This window comes from Eurypyga helias, unplaced genomic scaffold (assembly GCF_000690775.1).
Source record: "Eurypyga helias isolate BGI_N326 unplaced genomic scaffold, ASM69077v1 scaffold10105, whole genome shotgun sequence".
NCBI lineage: Eukaryota > Metazoa > Chordata > Aves > Eurypygiformes > Eurypygidae > Eurypyga > Eurypyga helias.
Window position 1 is genome coordinate 26,231 of NW_010249522.1, and position 19,514 is coordinate 45,744.

At 38.8% G+C, this 19,514-nt stretch overlaps 1 protein-coding gene across 1 annotated transcript in view; it reads left to right on the forward strand.

Annotated features, from left to right (window-relative positions):
- SERPINI1 (serpin peptidase inhibitor, clade I (neuroserpin), member 1) overlaps nt 1–19,514 on the forward strand; it is a 23,585-nt gene that overhangs the window by 255 nt on the left and 3,816 nt on the right. The window contains exons 2-5 of the mRNA XM_010151389.1: nt 1,625–1,882; nt 4,568–4,762; nt 5,571–5,775; nt 13,599–13,696. Of these exons, the coding sequence (XP_010149691.1) occupies nt 1,625–1,882; nt 4,568–4,762; nt 5,571–5,775; nt 13,599–13,696 (756 nt within the window). The remainder of the gene's footprint in view (nt 1–1,624; nt 1,883–4,567; nt 4,763–5,570; nt 5,776–13,598; nt 13,697–19,514) is intronic.

The following is a 19,514-nucleotide window of genomic DNA, read 5'->3' on the forward strand; positions in this document are numbered from 1 at the left end:
AACGGTAAGACCTTTTAATCATGTTTTACTGTGGGACTTTGTGTCTTAAAGAAACAGATGGCAGAGCCTGAACAACGATGGAAGTGGCCTGATCATGTCTGTGGGTAATTAATCAGTAGGCTTCTTGGCATCCTGTATGATGGCCTGAGCATGCTGAAGCGGGTTCTGCATAAGCTGGGACGCTAACAAACAGCCCTTTCTTGGGCACCTGCATCTTAAACAATTGCAGTTAACCATTGATCTTGGTTTCCATCTGCAAAATAAACTTGTCTTTGCCTCTGGAGCTGTTATAAGATTTTTAGGGATTATAATGAAACCTGAAAAAGAAAGCAGCAGTATGAAAATCCTAGTAATTTAACTGGAAATGTCTCTTAGATTCACACAACTTGTTCTTGTAGGTAGAACCTGTAGGTTCTTTACCTTAATTCTGTGTCAGTAATACTCTGCATTGCATAGTGCTGCATACAGATGTACAAGCTAATTTAGGAAATACAAGCATCCTGACAGTTTCAGCACGACACACTGTGTATTCCCATTAGCCTTTCTGAGAAACAGGATGCATTTCTTCAGCAGAGAACAATACTACCACACTATCCCACCGGTAGTGGGGGATGAGCACCTGGATGTAGTACTCTGCAGTGGAGTGCAAGCATCTGTAGCATGTGGAAGGAATGACTTAATGGTAAAAAATGACTTTGAAGAGGCAATTTCTATGAATTTTGATCTCAAAGTAATTGGTTTGAAACTAAACGAAATTTTTTATTCCTATAATGTACTGGTCTAAGTCTCTGGTGAAAGGATCATGGAGAGGAATTTCTGAATACAGTGTTCAAGATGTGTTCAGCAGTACCACTGCACTGATGGTGCCTCTCTGCAGAGACTACAGCACATATTCCACAGTTTGTCTCTAAAACATTGATAAATTATCCCTTAGCTAGAAGTGAAGATGCTATGCAGATGATTTGGGCTAGGCCATTCACTGTTCTTGCATATGACTGGTGTTCAGTGAGAGGACTCCAACAATTCCTACTTGGAATATATCATTGCATTCAACTTCGAAGTCATTGGTTTTTTTAATTAGAAACTCCAGCATCAGGTAGACAGTGCAACAGTAAAAGCTTCCTATCTTAAAGCAAACTGCTTTAGTCCTACTCTGGATTTGTCAGTACCCAAGTAAATGATCCTGTACTACCAGGATCTACTATGCAGAGCCCTAGGAAATTCTAGACCTGTTTTTTGCAGAGGGAAGTCTGTGGGGGAGTACTTAGCTTCCAAACTTGAACCCGATTTTTTCTTAAACAACTTGCTTTTAGGATGTAACGAAAATTCTGTTAAGATTTGTGGTGGCAAGACATAAAAGTGTGACTTATAAAGATTTAATTACTCTTTTGGTGTTGAGAGGATTACCAGTGATAGCTTTGTCTGTGATGGGATCCTAGTGTCTCGTTAATTACGCTGATTATAGGTAGTAGGAGAAATAAGCTCTAAATAATATGTTCTGGCTTGTAGATTATTCTTTTAGATCTTGAAGGTGTGTGTAGGTTTAGAAAGAAGTTTGTTGAAAGAAACAAAGACTTTTCTTTTGTGTAATATGTCTTTGTGAATTTCCAAATTCATACTGAAACACTGAATCTGTTTTTTCTTTCCTCAGGTGAAGAGTTTACCTTCTTGAAGGACCTTTCTGATATGGCAACAACTGAAGAAAGCCATTATGTTCTTAATATTGCCAACTCTCTCTATGTGCAGAATGGATTTCATATCAGTGACAAATTTCTGCAGTTGGTGAAAAAATACTTTAAAGCTGAAGTTGAGAACATAGACTTCAGCCAAAGTGCAGCTGCAGCTACCCACATCAATAAGTGGGTGGAGAATCATACAAATAGTAAGTCCACGTGATTCTTTTATATACTTCCTGCAGTAAGTGTTTGGGTTTCCAAAGTTATGCAGTGTTGTTGAATTGTTGCCTTGGCTTTCATCTGTTCCCTTTGACATTAAACTATCTCCCCCCATAAAAAGAATTCTAGTATCAGCATTTTGTGAAATTGTATTTTTTTTTTCTTGTGCAGGAATGATCTGGTTTAAGTAATATTTGCAATCACTAATCATATCGTAGTGTGTGGCTGAATATTTTTTCCACTGTCTTACTATCTTTAACATTTACTTACTATCTCACTATCTGTAACATTTACTTGAAGGAGCATGTTTCAATGGTAGGCATTTTAATAATATTTTAACACGGATTTCAGTATTAAATTAACAAGGTAACTAAGTACTATTGCTGACTGCGGACTATTTGTCTACAAAGGGGTTATTGGCCTATGCTTTGGCTATGGGGAGTATCACTAATTCTCAGAGGAACTCACAGTTACAGGGTACTGAGAAATAGAACACTAAGGAGTGCAAAAGATAATTTTGAACCCCAAAATCAAACCCCATAATTCAGTCTTTTCCAATGTCAGGAAACTAGATAGCATGTTGAGAGTAGCTGATTTTAGGAAGACTCTCAACAGCATTTCACAACAAAAATTTGCAGCAGGGGAGTAAGCACAAGGCTAATGTAAATATGCATATTCAGATCTGCAGGATGTAGGGCTTGCTTCGCTTGTGGAATCCCTAAGATTCCTATCACTTCCTGAATACATGCAGAGTCTCAAGATATGGGAGTGAAGATAGTCCCCTGTTGTGGGGATCAAAGCATAAGCTCATTCTAGTTCATCTGGCACACTCTGGAGGTTGATATTTTAAGAGTAATTCAGCAAGGGTCTCGCTCTAACATCAGTTGTGCTGTTGTAAATTTGAAGGTGTCGGAATCCCCTGTAAGGAATTAACACATCACCATGTAGCCAGAGCGTTTAGGAATCTTTAATGCTTTACGGAAATGTATGGCACCACAGTGGAAAAACACCTCATATAATGCTTTTATTCCATTTTGGAAATTATATCTTTTTTTTTTTTACTTTTCCAAGGAAAAATGGCAGCTATTATATTCATAATGAATTCTGCCCTTTTTCTAAAGCTACAGCAATAGATGGAGTGTAAGTCATGCAGCAGATTGCGGAGTGTTTTCAGAGAAACATGGTGAAAAAGTAAAATTGGCTTTTTCTTAGAAACAACAGCAAGTTCTCCTTAATCCCTGCCATGTGTGCTGACCGAGCTCATACCCAGTGCCCTGGCAGGAGCGGTGCAAAGCTGTGGGTCTCTCAGCATTAGGTTGCGATAGTAACAGTCCCTCAGCCTAGTCTCTGACCACTGGATCTCATTCTCTCCTGCCTGACAGCTCTGATGGAGGAGGCTCATTTGCTCATTAGGAAATGGTTACAAGACAGGCAGGTTTCCAATTCCAGCATGTTAAGCATGAGGGGAGGCTCGGAGCAGAAAACATAACTGTCAAGGTTTCTCTGGCCAGAAAAATTCTTACCCTTACATTAGTGTGTGGCTGAAAAATACGAGGGAATATGATGTACCAAACAGAACTGGAAAAACTGGAAGTGTATTCCTTCTTAATTTTTCCTCTTTTTTTCCAACCACGAGAGTATGGCAGTATGGGTCACATCTCATTTCTAAGAATGTTCTAGATAAAGTGAAGTACCAACAGCAACGCAGAAGAAATACTGCCCTGTGATGCACAAATTTCACACCGGCTAGTCCATGTCATATGCTCCAGAAAGCAGAATTAATCTGTGGTTTAAACCATGGATTAAGAAGTAATAATCAGACTGAGGAATGCGTTTAACACCTTACATTGCAATGTCAGTTAAAAATAGAAGTGAGGAAGAAAGCTGTCTGAAGTAGGCTGTCATTCCTCAAGAATAGTGACAAATCTGGTCAGTGCACTAAAATTAACGAACTCGAAATTATTTTGCTGAAAAGCAAGCCATTTAAGATGAGCTAAAGCAGGTAACAGGCGGTTTCCTGATGTAAATGACTTACTGAGGAGTGGGAGCAAAGCAGCTGCCATGCTCAGCTGACATACCTCCCATGAATAGAGCAGATGCTAGATGTTCTTTCTCTTTTGCTTTTCAAGAGCTAATGTCAGTGGAACAAATGCTGTGAATTTATGGGATTTGGGGTTTCTTTTGTGATTAATCCACACTTTGAAGTCAGTAGGACATTACTGAAACTGAATGCTTCCTTCAGAATTGTCCCAGGTGAAGTTCCAGTGGGTATACTTAAACAGTGTAATTAAGCACCCGTTTAAGTGCTGCTTTGGACTGGAGCCAAAGTTTGTAGAAGTTCTCTCCTTAAGAGGTTCTGAACTGTATTATAGCACCAGTGTAAATATTCCTTGTGTGACCCCTTTCCACTTGGGTTCACTGTGGGGTATATTTAAGTAGTGATCAAGAAACAGTTGACTAACAGGTACCTGATGGAAGGGTTTATGCACCTACCTACACTGCGATTTAGGTTTACAAAACACTGGCAGTTTAATTTGAGATTTAATGAAACATCTGAATTGGAAATTACATGTTAGCACAGCTTTTTATTTTCTTGCATTTTTTCAAGCTGTCTTAAGTTTTGATTTAGTGCTCAATTTGACGTGCAGACTGACAGTTGGTTTTCTTCTTAGATATGATCAAAGATTTTGTGTCTTCAAGAGATTTTGGTGCTCTAACTCATCTGGCTCTCATCAACGCAATCTACTTTAAAGGCAATTGGAAATCACAGTTCAGACCTGAAAATACAAGAACTTTTTCTTTCACTAAAGATGATGAAAGTGAAGTGCAGATTCCGATGATGTACCAGCAGGGAGAGTTTTACTATGGTGAGTTGGAGCTTGAGCAATTTAAAGCTATGAAGTCTTCCCTTAATAGGTCTGTTGCCTGTTCTTTCAGCTAGAATCTTTAACATGGTGCCTTCCCGAGGCAGGGTCTCTTTTTTGAGGTCTTATACAGTGTGTGTGCTTGTTTATAACTAGATAGCAACATTTATAATGACCTCTTTCTTGATTACTTTTTTAGGTACACGTTTGGTGCCACATGGTGGATTTCAGAACACTTATCCATCATACCCAACCACTTTCCGATTTTTCGCTAGTCCTGCTTCTCAATAAAATGATTTTCTTGTGCTGTGCTAAATATTAAAGTAACGTTTGCTCGTTACTCTTGTAATATCCTTAGAAAGGTCAAGTTGGGGTTCTTTGAACAGCAGAACTAGTCATCATTTTTATCTTGAGTATGAACTCCAAGTGGGGTCTGCATTGTCTAGCATTGGCAGTATTTCACTCAGTCTCATCACTGACAAATTATCTCTCTTTAATAAACAAAACCTCTGTCCGTTTCCATGAAAGTCTTGGCAGCCTTAACACCTTTTAGACTCCTCTAAGCAATGGCAGTTCAGTCATATGTTCAGAAGTATGATTATCTACAAACTCTGTGATTGCCTAAGCTTGTTTTCTTCAAGAAAGCAGATGTAAGCCTTCAATCCTAGGATGAAGAAAACAATGAAAAGCATCATTTTTAGATCCAATATCGTAAATACTGCCTACTATTAGCCTTCTATTTTTCCTGTATATCCAGTGAAGGCAGAAGAAAATCCTTCTAATACCTTTTTGTGTTGTTTTTCTTTTGTAGGAGAGTTCAGTGATGGCTCCAATGAAGCAGGTGGTATCTATCAAGTTCTGGAAATACCATATGAGGGAGACGAGATCAGTATGATGATTGTTCTGTCCAGACAGGAAGTTCCACTGGTCACACTGGAACCGCTGGTCAAAGCCTCGTTGATTAATGAATGGGCCAATTCTGTAAAGAAGCAGAAAGTGGAAGTTTATTTACCAAGGTGAGAATATGCTCCCATGTCAATAGAAGGGAAGGACTGCATTCAAATTGATTGGAGCAGCAGTGTAGGTAAAACTTGAACATCTTGATTAAGGCTGCAGTTATTTAGCCCCCGTGTGAAAGTTGCTTTGCATCCCTTTCATATGTAAGCTCCAGGAACTAGAATTTCATCATCAGGAATATATCCACTCTGAATGATGTTCAGAGTACTGCAGAACTCATTAGGGATAAGTTCCATCAGGAGACATAGAAATATTGCAAGTCAAAATTAACAGAAGCTGAAATGTTTCATTTAGGTCCTAATTAGATTTCTATGTGCTGCTAATTTAGAAAATTCTAATGGTGTGTGTCTGTGTAGATACAAATGGTTGAGCGTTGAGAGGTAATTCCAGTCAATTTGTGTCTTGTCTTTTTTCTTAGTTGTAATAAGTGCTGGTTTCTTTTTCCTTAGAGAGGCAATAGAATAACAAGACGTTGCTACCAGAAGGGATGCCACTTCTGTCAGTTCATTTGTAGACATAAGTTGTGAGTGCTCAGTGGCATATTTGCTCACGTATACCACTCAGTTATCTTTCCTAGAATTCTCTTTCATCTACCTTCCAATATTTTTCATCCTTGCCATACACTTGACTTAGTAATAGAGTTGTTTACTACTAAACGTCACTAATAAAGTATAGTTGGATCATGATGTCCCTGAAGTGATTCATAACTATTTCACTGAAGTGTTTATATAACAATATGGCACCAGTTTGATGCGAATTGCTTCTAGTTATTCTGCTTTTGTGGGCACTGTGCAGTGGGTACATGGCAGCAGAAAAAAATAAACTATAGTCACTCCTTTTAAAATAGCTATTGGTTTTCAGGAGACTTGGAGATTTGAGTTTGTTATATTTCCTGTGTAAAGAGCAAGGCAAGAATCCCTGCAGTTTATCAGTTTCCTTTCCAAGCAAAGATCACTTTCAGGAGCTACCTGCAGCTGAGCACAGTAAAACAAGGCTAGCCAGGAGAAATGAGGTTGAGATGAACTAGTGCTGTCAGCATGCCCTGATTCCAACTCAAGATGGAATTCCACTTCTCTAAAGCTGTTACACTTGGAGCCAGAGGGAACAGCAGCAATTTGGGGCTATTTTTCTCTGCCCCATAGTAAGGGTTCCATTCTTTTTAAGTAGCATTTCCTTTGAAGAAGCAGGGAGAGCAGCAAAGAGCTGCATTGCAGCTTTTATACAAATTGAACCTACTGTACACTATTCCTGTTAATTTTTTTTTTTTGCTTGTTTTTCTCTTGGAGCTTCAGGTCCAAGGAGCTTTAGTATTAACAGTCCACTAAGATGCAGAGGAGGGGCGTTTCTCCTAGGCTATTTCTCCTGCAGGCTTGGGTAAACCTTACCTAGATGTTAATGCAAAGTAAAATGTGAGGATTCTTCTCTCCCTTAATCTTTCCTTTTATAACTGGAGCATTTCACAGCCTGTGCATCAGGTGCTGAAGTTGGACATCTCAAAGAATTGCTAGGGTGTGAGATCCACAAAGTCTCCCTCCATTTATTTTATACATACATATATATATATAATCTTTGAAAACTAGCTTCCAAATTCCAGCAGCTTAGGTATCTGCAATTAAATACATAAATGTAATTGGAAACATATTAATTATGTGTATGACTTGAATTAAGTTTTTACAGGTGGTTTTGGGTTTTGTTTGTTTTTTAACCAAAAGCAGAGACTTGGGATTCTCTGTAGCCAGGTTCTCAGACATGAGTTATAGGCTTAGGTTTTGTATGGTCATATAAAGTCCTTATTTATTCTGTCCTCAGATTAGTCCTCGTGCCTGTTGCTTTTAGATAAGAACCTCAAAGAACTTGGTAAACATTTGTGAATTAAGACTGTACAAAGGCAGAACAGGTACAAGAAGGTGCTGATTACCTTAAGTATTTTCAGATCATAAAAGATAACTATCATGAGCTTGAAATTCCACATAGTAATACTGCAGTTTCCTTACAGAAATTCCAAAGACTAATTGCATGGTCCCAAGGTGTTGGATTTCCATTAGGGATTCAGAGGTGATCTGCAGGATTTTATCAATGCTCTAAATAAACACTTCATAAATATTTCATGTTCTGACTCAGAAAGGCATGTTATGAAATGTGGCCTACAGGGCTCTGTCCACTGAGAAATTGAAAGCAGCAGTGGAATAAAATTAAATTTTTATATCCTGAAAGATGCTATCCAATTATAACGTGAACATTTTTTAAACTTACACATTTGTAATAGGACCTGAATGACTAGCCAAAGCAGAGTTAATCACAACTTTCCAATTTCTGTCTGCATTATCTGTGTGCAAATGAAATTGTGTATTATTCCTCTTAATAGCAAAGGAGAGATTTGTACAGAATTGTTAAATTATACTTTCTCATTTTCATTTTCAAATCATTGTTTCCAGCTTAACCCAGACTAAAGTGATCAACATTTTAATCCACTTTTTGCATAGGAGTGAAACAGACCATGAATCTAATTTACAAAGCTGTCTCTCTAACAAAAATTATTTGAAGAGCATAGGAGGAACTAGTGCCTAATAACAGTGCTACAGTCTGCAGATCTCCTCTTAAGGATTGTTCCAGTATGTCTGGCTCTCTGTAATGATCATCTTGCTTCTTTGCACATTTAAAATATTTTTGAAATGCCTTAGACTATGTTGAAGTGATAAGCTTCTTGATCTGAAGGTTGATTTCAAAAAAAAAAAAAAAAAAAAACCACCAAACCCCCCTGACACTTTCTCTTTTTTAAACATGCTCTCTTGATTCCCCTTTTCATGAGGAACAGGGCAGTGCTGATTGTTCTTGCGAGAGTCACAAAAGAGGCATAAAACTGTCCCGCTGAAATACACGCTCAGCCAATGTCTGCAGCCCATATTTAGCCCTGGGTAGAAAGACATTGCCAGAGAAAGAACCATAACCTGTCTTGCTTCACCTAGCCAGAGCAGCTGTGTGGGGTTTATTGGGTTTTGATGTTCGTGGGGTTTTTTGTTGCTGGCCTGTTCGTTTTCAGGCTATTAAATCACGCAGGCTTGTTGCAGCACTCCACTGTTGGAACTGATATCAGCCAGCAGCTTTCTGTTGTAGGCTGCTTGCTAGGTTAAAATAGTGATTCAGATCCTGAGGGCCTGTCCTCCAAGCAAGAATATTGTTGATATCAAGCAATAAAGCCAGTCCTTTGTTTGCTTTTTGTTCTGCAGACTGTAATAGAGCTAGTCTGAAAACCTGGAATTCCTTGCTTTTGCTCATTCGGAACTCTTAGTAATTTTAGAAATTATAGCCTTTAGGATGAATCACATTAGGCTGTACTTCACTGCTGTTGTATAACTAGAAAGTGTACCCTAATCCTTCCTGATTCTGTGGATCCTGATTGTCTAAGGACTTAATGAAAAATTCAGCATTTCGGAAGGGTTGCGCAATATCGTACAAGATGAAGCCATCTTTTCTTCTGGCTTGAATCTCTGCAAAATAGATGCAAGATGGCCTGATATGGTATGTTAATGCTCTATCCAAAACCTAAAGGTTCAGGTACATAACAAAGGAGACTGATGACAAAAATGCATAATTTTAATGATATTGCAAGATTTAAATTTCTTGAAAACATCATAATTCTCTGCTAAACTCTACAGACACCTGTTAGCTTCTCAATCTAATTCTACTTCCTAATCATCTCATTCTGGTTTTCATTTGTTGCGGAAGAGACCCAAAGACAATGGAAGTCAAGGAGGTATTTTTGTTCAGCTATTTGTAGGAAGTAGAGAGACTTTACAAATAAAAATTCTAAAAATATGTATGGAGTTAAATCCTTCACTTCTACTTGACTCTGGCTAAGAGCTGAGTCACTATTCCTTATTAATACCTTTCTGCTCAGTGCTGTCTAAGGAGGTTTCTAGAAGCATATATCCACAGACATGTGTTGATGAAACTTCCAGAACTCCTGAAGTGCAGAAGTTCTCCTCTTACCCCAGCAGATCCGTCTGTTCCTGTTCTGGTCCTATGGTGAAAATACCTCATCTTTTTTCCAGTCTTCTCAGACTTCCCTTTGTGCTTTTTAATGCTCCTAGTTACAAGTATTCCATGATTTCCGATACTGAAGTATTGAAATTGATTTTTTCATAGTCGATTTAGCATCAGAAACATCTAAAAGATTGTACAAAAAAAAAATACCATCTGATTTATTAGATGCAACAAACACTGCAAATAACCACATGTCAGAGCTAGTATCATGTAGCCTGGCATTTCCCAAGTCTGGAGGTACAGCAGTTGCCTGGCTTGGGAAATGAGACTGAATATCTCTTTCCTGTTCTAGGTTGTCAGCATTAATTTTGAATACCTACATCACTGTCTGTAGGGAATGCAAAGACATCAGAATATCACTGGAGGATAACTCGTGCTGAATGTTTATATCGGTTTGCGTTGCCTGAAATTATATTTCAAAGCGTAAAGCAGCCCTGTTATTTTTCAAGAGAGTTGAGTTTTGATGTCAGCTAAAATATTTGAAATATGATTAATAACAGCTTATCTGTAACTCTTGCTGCTCTTCAGAGCATGTGAGAAAGGAGGGGAGACCCTATTTTGAACAGTGGTTTAGAGTGGGGTTTTAGCAGATACCAAAGCTAAAAGGGGACAAGGGAAGTAATTAGTTTTATTTTCATAAAGGGATGGATGGGTATTTATACAGGTGATGCGATATTTTCCGTCTACTTTATTTGTGGTAAAAAGCAGGAGCTCGCTCTTGTAGTTATTGTAGGGACCTTCACTCATCCACCTGTTCAGTATTTGCTTTTCCAGAGGTTTCAGTCAGGGACATAGCAGTCACTTAATTAACGGCCAGAGGCTATTTCTCTTCTTGTAGGTACTCCTTAGCAATACAACCAATCCTCTTGTTTGCATTTTCTTTTTCCCAATGCATATTCAGCTGGGACTTCACAGACTTCTGTGCTTGGTTGGTTTTTTTTTTCAAATCCATCTCCCAAACCTCTTCATTGATTAGTATGCAAGAGCATCTTTTGTCATGCTTTCTTTCGGGGTCACAGTTCGTCCCTTAGCAGATGAGTATTTTTTCTGTCCAGTGGTCCAGAGACTTAAACCCACCTGATTTCCATGTATATCTTAGTGATACCTATATAGATACCTTTATCTATAGTGATTCTCTGCAGTTGGGAAAAATGCCTTTTTGCAGTTATTTTTCTTATTTGTCACCTCAAATTTTTCTTTTCATGCAGACTTCTCTTGCTAGTGTCCTATCCTGATATTCTTTTACTAGTTCAACAGTGCTACTTAATAGCTAAATTATCCTGAAAGCTTGTTACATTTAATACTTACAGTGGTGAAATAAAAGCCAAAAAAGGGAAGAATATACCACTCTGCTTCTTTTTTTTTTTAATAAAATGCATTTTAATCTTTTGCCTTTTCTGCATGTTTGTAAGGTATGTGAAGTTGGATGTGTGTTTCTAAGTGTTACAGTATTTTTAATATTGAAGGAAATACTTCTGGATTTGCTCAGTGTACAGAGAGACCCACTGTACTGTTTAACTCTGGCTTCAGGAATCGAGTCTTAATTTCTCTCTCTTAGGGTTTATTGAAGTCTTGAAAATAGATCTGGACTTAGGTTACAAGTATGTAGTGACTCAAACTAGTCTCTAGTTTTGGAGCCTGTAAGCCAGTGGGAAAGTTGAATGAATGAGCAATTTGCAGATTTCTCTCTTGGCTTAAAGCCAAAATTGCACAGAAGGTCTTGAGAGCTCCCTGCCTGTAGTTTTTGACTAGTATCATAGAATGGTTTGGGTTGGAAGGGACCTTAAAGACCATCTAGTTCCAACCCCCCTGCCATGGGCAGGGGCACCACCCCCCTGCCATGGGCAGGGACACCTTCCACTCGACCAGGTTGCTCCAAACCTCAACCGGCCTGGCCTTGAACACTTCCAGGGATGGGGCATCCACAGTTTCTCTGGGCAACCTTTTCCCAGTGCCTCATCGCCCTTTCCGTGAAGAACTTCTTCCTGAGATCTAATCTAAACCTCCCCACTTTCAATTTAAACCCGTTACCCCTTGTCTTGTCACTCCCTGCCCTTGTAAAAAGCACCCCCAGCTTCCTTGTAGCCCCTTCAGGCACTGGAAGGTGCTCTAAGGGCACCCCGGAGCCTTCCCTTCTCCAGGCTGAACACCCCCAACTCTGTCAGCCTGTCCCCATGGCAGAGGGGCTCCAGCCCTCTGAGCATCTTTGTGGCCTCCTCTGGACTCGCTCCAACTGGTCTATATCCTTCTTATGTTGGGGGCTCCACAGCTGGATGCAGTATAAGTGTCCACAGCTTTCTAAGAGGGAAGTGAGTGATGATTCCTCCTGAAAAGGAAACTTAACAGGACACATTTCTATTTCCTACAGTCCTATGGGCTGTTTTCAGATCATCTGATCGATGTACTTTAAGCTCATTCACTAAGGTAGTGACAGCTTTTGCTGTATGCCAGATATATGGCATATGAATATGCCAGAACACCATAAGCTTCCTCCAGTACATAAATCTTTGGTCTCTTCTGATTTTTTTGAGAACTGCCAAAACAATAAAACCACAAGAAACATTTCTTGTAGTTTTATTCCAGGTGTATCCTGGATTTTTCTGAACTTGGGGTGTCAGTGATTTATCGATCCTGAACTATCTCCAGGTCTTATTTTAAATTGCATAAAATTCTCTTCTGGGTGATGACTAATATCAATTCCATCATAGATTTTTGGCTTCTAATGGCATTTCTGCATTCATTATGAATGTGTAGATTGTGTATTGGATTTTTCTCATTCTGCATAAATACTGTAAGTGAGGAAGATCCACTTGACCCTTACCCAGTTGTTTTTTGATACCTAGATGATGCTTTTTCAAGCATAATGTGAATCACTAGTAATTTGTTTGGTCATTCTATAGGGAACCCATAACTCGCCCATAACCAACATTTATAATTAGTCTCTTGTCTGTCCAGTATTTTCTGGTTGAGGCTGCAATTGTTATTATTATTCTGATGTACTTCTTTGTTTCTTCAGCTGTCCAGTCTGTTTCTGGCCTTACATAAAGGATTTGAGTCTTTTTTTGTCTTACTGACACCAGGCAGAACTTCTGTCACGTTTGAAAAGAAGTCTTTGCTAAACTCTTGCACTCAGGATAAATCTCTGTTTGTCCTTCAAGCATAGTAACATGGCTTTGCAACCTAACCCTGAAATCCTGCCAGGTTATACTCACAACTGTATAACAACTATTGGTTTTCCCTGTTCTTTACTCCCAATGAAAACACAATTTAAAATTTGCCACCAGGTTAATTAGAAACTGAGTCAGAAATGCTTTCTATCTGTGCTCATAACTCTGCTTATACTCACTTCCCTACTCCTTCTTTCCCAACAGCTCTGAAGTTTGTCCTGGCCTTTGCCTCATTTGATATTCTGTTCTAGTATGTGTACAATTAAATTCAGTTTTTATAGTAAGTTTTTGTATAAAAAGCAAGCATTTACATTATCTCCTGCATCATTTTGCACTGAGGTTTTATGGTCAGGGTCTGTACATTCCATTAGCATCTTTTTGATTGCTTCTGCATTAGGGGAAAAAAAAATCCACTTGTGAAAGTCAAGCCATTTGTTTGTAAGCATTTGTGTAGAAGCTGTCACCGTGCTGTACTCTTGGTGCCACAGCTCCTACTTTATACTATTTAACTTGGTATTTCAATTGTCATTACCTAGAAACTTTAACCTTCTAATAACAATAAGTGCTGCTGACATTCTGGGCTTTTTGTACTTTTCTATTACCCTCTCCAGGTTCACAGTGGAACAGGAAATTGATCTGAAGGATGTTTGGAGAGGTCTTGGAATTACAGAGCTGTTCAGCAGTAGTGCTGACCTCACTGCGATGTCTGGTAAGAGGTTCTTGTGTTGTCTCTCAAGATACATGAGCAAGTACTGAAATCACCTAAAGATAAGCAACAAGGTCTTCCAAGTGGCGTTATAGGGTGGGAAGGGGAAACCTGCTATCAGTTTGATGATCCTTTGGGATTTTTGCATAATGTAAGAATGTGCTTACTGTTGGGGCAAGGGGACAAATCCATCGGGGGGTGAGGGGTGGGGGATTTTCGACTTGGGAAAGTTCACTCTTGGTATCTGAGAACTGGATCTCATTAGAAATGTAGAGAAAGCATCATACTATGCAAGAGGCCGCTCCGCATTAGAGCAGTATATGGCTTCAGTGCCTGGATGGCAAATGGGATTCGCACGAGGGGGTTGTCATCTTTTATCTCCAGAGGCTATTTGTTCACAGCATTAAGAGCATTAAGCTGTTGTACCATTAGTCATCTCCCCAGATACCTGCTGTATAGAAGCAGCACAGGCAAGAAAGAGTTCTGAGATAAAAGCAATTTAGTCACATATGCTGCTTGCCTGTTTCAATACATTGTCAACACTGTATTTTCAGAAGTTGAAATATCCAATACATGTAGAAATTCAGGTGAAAATGAGACATTTATTGTCTTAATACCTCCTAAAAGGTACTCAGTGGCAGAAAAGCTGGTTGAGTCATCTTTGCCTGAGAAGTTACTTCATTATTGCATAACGAAAGTAGCCACACAAGCAGTGCATTCAGCATGGTCTGAATTTTGGCAAACCCAGTTCTCTACCTAGAAGCATGTGCCAGTGCTGGTGTTATCCTTGCAATTTATGCTTATATACTGCTCACTGTATGTGTTTCTGCTTTATGGGTTACTGCCTAATCAGCCAGATCGATCTGTAGCTGGTGGGAAATAACTGTTCTCAGTTGTCCGCCCCTGGTAGCAGCCACACTTGTGTGGCTTATTCAAAGTAGGGGTAACAAAGGCAAACCTTCCTTTAAATTTGACAGCAGAAATGTTTGCAGTTTCCTATCTTTTCACTTTTGCCAAGTTTGAAGTACTGTTTATAGTGTATCATGTAGCTTATTCCTCTGTTTTGCCACCCCCACTTTTACAGTGAAATTGTGGGAAGCTAGTTAGCTAATACGAAAAATCCTTCTGTAAAAGAAAATTACCATTTTTCTGGAGAAAAAAACACCTTTGGTTTCTCTGTTCCCCAAAGAAAAGTAAGCTCTCCAATAACTTCTGGTCTATATATAGAAACATATTTACATGAGGAAAAGTACTAAATAGAATGGAAAATACACAGGGGAGATTGAACCACAAAGGCAGTGCTTGGCTCTGATTTAATTTCATGTAAAATTCACCTCTATGTCGGGGACTAATTCTGTAGTGGCAAGGTTAGCAGAGAGATTGCAACTTGCTTGTGTTTCAATCCATGTGACTAATGTCGCTTCAAGTTTTATATTTTTGACAATTGTGCTGTATAAAATGAAAACACCATGTTTTGCATGACTGAAGTAACTCCTCTGCCATTTAAAGATTGACTTGTTTGTGAAGTAACGTAGAGCAGCGTACAGAGAGAATTTATGGCTTCTACTGTAACATTTTTGCTTTTCACTACAAAGGACATGTGCCACCAGGTGGGGAAAAGGTCATTCATAAATTAAGAGTAAGAAAATGTTTTTGAAGTAATGTCTTTTAATGAAAACCCTGCTGTTGGTTCTATGGAGATGAAATTTTAAGTAATTAAAATACAGAATATGTCTCCTATTTCTAATTTTCACAATATATAATAGTGGAGAGGGAGGAGGGAGGGGAAAAAAGGTCTCATAAAGAAAAATGTTGAAAGCTTGCTTTTGCAAAGACCTGAATAGGAGGTCAGGGAAGTTGAAGACTGAATTGTATGTGTATCTCAGTCTCAGCCCTCTGGAAGATCTGGAACTTCATGAAACCTTAAATGCAGATATTTGACCAAAATGCTTGTCCGGACATTTTTAATTTAGGAAGGCACGAGTCATAAGAGAAATCCAAGGAGATTTTTGAGAAATTCTGTTGCATTTAAAAATACTCTCCTCCCCCTCTCCTGTTTCTCTTGCCTTTGGATTATTGTCAAGGAAAGCCTTCAGCAATTTCAACAATGGCCCTTAGCTTGTAATCAGATCCAGGCACAGATTTTTGAGTTCAGTGAAATTCCATGTGGGTTTAGTGGATATAAAACAAATTGCAGGATTACAGACTTACTTTTCAATATTTAGATTTTTTTTCCTTTTTTGTACTCAATCTGAACATTGGAAATGGACAAGCCAGCTTTACCTTCCAGGCTGTCTGGATTGTGAGTAATCAAAGAGAAAGTGTTAATCCAGACGCACATTTTAAATGGTACGCTCTTGCAGAGATTAAGTTCTTTGTCAATTAACCCAGGTGAGTAGGAGGACATTCCCATTTGGCTGTCTACTTGCATCTATTCTGTATTTCAGCAAAAGACTGTGACAGGTTTTACTGGCATCTCTGATTCCATCAGGTGTTCAAAATAATCTTGCAACAACAACTTCTGGCATTTGAGATTGTAAAATTTACACAGCACATCAACTTGCTACTTGAGTATTTTAACACCACCTAGGACTTACCCTCGATCTAATTTAAATACTTATATTCCCCTTCCCTTTCAAATTATTATAGTATTTCTTACTGCCGTATAATGCCTTAAATGGCAACTGCTTTTCACCTCAAGGTGACCTACATTTATGTACACAGGGAGGTAATCTTAATGGCTGACTTTCACACCATAAAGTAGTTAGAAGAGCACCAGTCCAGTAAATAGTTCTTCAAAGTCTTGACTGAGGTAGGTGTAATTTTTCTGGGACAAACTAAGCTAGAGAAGCCAATAAACCTGCACACTTTTTTAAAATGAGACTTGCAGAGCAACCATTTGGCAGCTATGAGTAGGAGTTTGCAAGCATATGGGGTGTAATGACAAATGAAATGTGATGCTGAGAGTCATGTACATTAGAAGTAAGTCTCAGATTGCTCCCACACATTAATGGGTATCTAGGCTAGGGTCCTGCAGAAATCTTAGCCTTTGATACCAAATCTTCATGGGACTTTTCTGATATGGTAACAATCAAATGTTGGTTCCTGTGAAAATCCAGATTCAAAGAAGCTACTGGAGAAAAATGACATGATAGTAGGTACTCAGGTAAGGCCCACTTTATTCACAGTGAAAGCCATAAATGTATGTAATAATGACAAGATGTGTATGATATTGAAGTATTACAGTCAGTGATTTGACAATCATAAAATAGAGCAAAGAGAAGATTGCCTCAAAGCTAGCCGACAACATTATGGTTCCATATGAAAATAAATTCATTCACTTCAGGGAGCGATGAATGAGAGAGATGTGATAATGGCAATAGAAAGAGAAGAGTATAGAGAAAGTAAATTGGGATGTGGAATTGCTCTTTTCACCATCCAAGGACAAAGATATCCAAGAAAGTGAAAGGCAACAAATTGAAACCAAGTAATTCTCTTAGGCAAAACCTAACCACAGAGATCTTTGCTGGGTATTCCTTGAGGTTGTGAGATGGATAAGGTTAAAAATGTAGCTTCAGAGCAATCGAAACTGTCTATACTACATTGAATGAAGGCATTCTATATATGGTGTGGATTAGAGACTTGGTTTAAGGTATAAGGCACATGCTGAGTGAGAGGATCTTTCTTTTGTAAGTCATACTGTAGTTTTCATCTGTAAGAGGCTTCTTCTATCTTGTTCTGAAGCAACGATTGTAGCTGGAGCAGTGTGACTGATTGGACATACTGATGTCATCAGCAGTGGCATGACTTGTATTCCTGTCAACTTGACAAAATACTGTTGGGTTTTTTTAACGCTTAAATCCTGAATACATTTGCTGGTAGGCCTGCTGTAATACCTGCTGGGAAATGCTGTCTGAATTAGGGTCTATAAGCCTAGATGGAGGCCAGTCTTCTGAGGTGCTGTGTTCCAAGCAGAAATACACCTTGGAGTGCCATAAGCACCACCAGACTATGCAAAGTCAAGCGTTGAGGGGGAAAATACAGAGTACTGTTGTGAATGTCACAGGAGCAGGCTTAAGTGCTGCAGTTAAAAAAAAAAAAAAGTGATTGAAATACATGATTAGGCTAAGTGGGCATTTCTTTATCTATTACTAAACATAAAATTTTTTGTTTAAGATAAGGAACTCCAAGCCAGCATTTTTCTGTAAAGGCTGAACTTACTGTTTTCTTTTGCTATCTGTGGTATAGCTCAAATGCTCAATAGAGCTTTGAAATGGTCTCAAGTAAGGATAGCAAAATACAGCTGCCTGGAAGGTAGAATTTGCAGAACTGACCACTAAACTTACCAAGAATCCCGTTAACTGACATGTTTACAAAGGCAGCACACACACAACAGGCATTACTGAGGTGCCTGGATCCATAACCCTTTTTGCCTTAGGTATCTGTCCATTTTCACCTATGTAAATGTTCATGCACCTCCAGTTTTGTTCTCAAACTTTGAGTCTCAGTGGGTCCATGCTGTACTAGAAGCTTGAGGGGACGACTGTTTAACACTTGACTGCAGTATGTAGTTAGCTTGTGATTTTACTTTTTACAGGTAATGCTTATGGGGATGTTATTGTTGGAATGCAACCACTTGGTGTTTTCAGGTGGCCTTTCCTTAACAGTTAAGGAAGCAAAAGCAGTGAGAATTGTGCTTAGTGTTCAAGAGAAGTAGATGCTGCCTGTCCCACGTTTAAAGTAACATGGCACTGAAGCCTAGAACTAGTACAATATTTAGCGATCTCATATATGTTTTACTACACGGGATCCAAAAGGGAATGATCTGGGGCTTTGTTGGTGAGATTTCAGTTAAGCAGCTGAGCTAGGAGGTTTACTTCAGTCCTCAGTGTATGTAGCAGTAACGAGATCTGCTGGGGAGAGACATTTTGAACTGCTGTCTCTTGTGATTAGTATTAGAACTAGTGACTATCGTTGTGAGAGCCAAAATAAATGGGTGACTATTAGATGAATAGTCCCAAGGTTTCCCTCTTTAGTCAGCCTTCCATTAGAGTTTTGGTGTTGCACACTTTGTGAAGGATCAGAAATGCAAAATGTTATAGCTGTCTCACTGAGGGGGGTGGATTAGATTTTCATGGTTGTGTATCTCCCTGTTGAGAAAGCTTTTATTCCTTTCTTAACTGCCAGTTGTGCTCTGTCATTACTGTGGATTTTATGCAGGTACAATAAATGTATATCTAATCCTTGTTATGTCTTTCTGATGAAACTTAGTCAAACAGATTAAAGGGTGTTATATGTCTTGCTTCCCGCAAGGTGCTGCGTATTCCAATAGGTCTGATCGCTTAATGACTGAAGAAAAGTAATGAAACATCCACTGATATAAGCAGGAGTAGGCTTGGACCGAAATTAAAATAATGACAGAAGGATGGAAAACAAAAGATTGAAAAAAGCTAGTTTTGTGGTGGTTTTTGCAATACATATTTATCTACAATTTCTTTTAAATATGATGACAATAAGAAAGAAAATACCTAATTTTCCTGCAGGAATTTTGTATTGCACCATATGCAGAAATAAAATTCTTTACATATAAGTATTTGCCAGATAATGTCATAATCTTTTTTCCCAGTGGTTATATTTAAAATCTTGTGTTCAAGGGTTTTTTACTCTGTCTGGTATACTGGTGCTCTAGGCAGTGCCAAGCTATTTCAGTATCCATAGTGCAGAAGGGCACTACAAATTTAAGCAAGGTAAATGGTGTTATTAAAGGTATTGGCAAAATGTATTTGTCGTGGTTTTGGCCCAGCTGGTAACTCAGCACCAT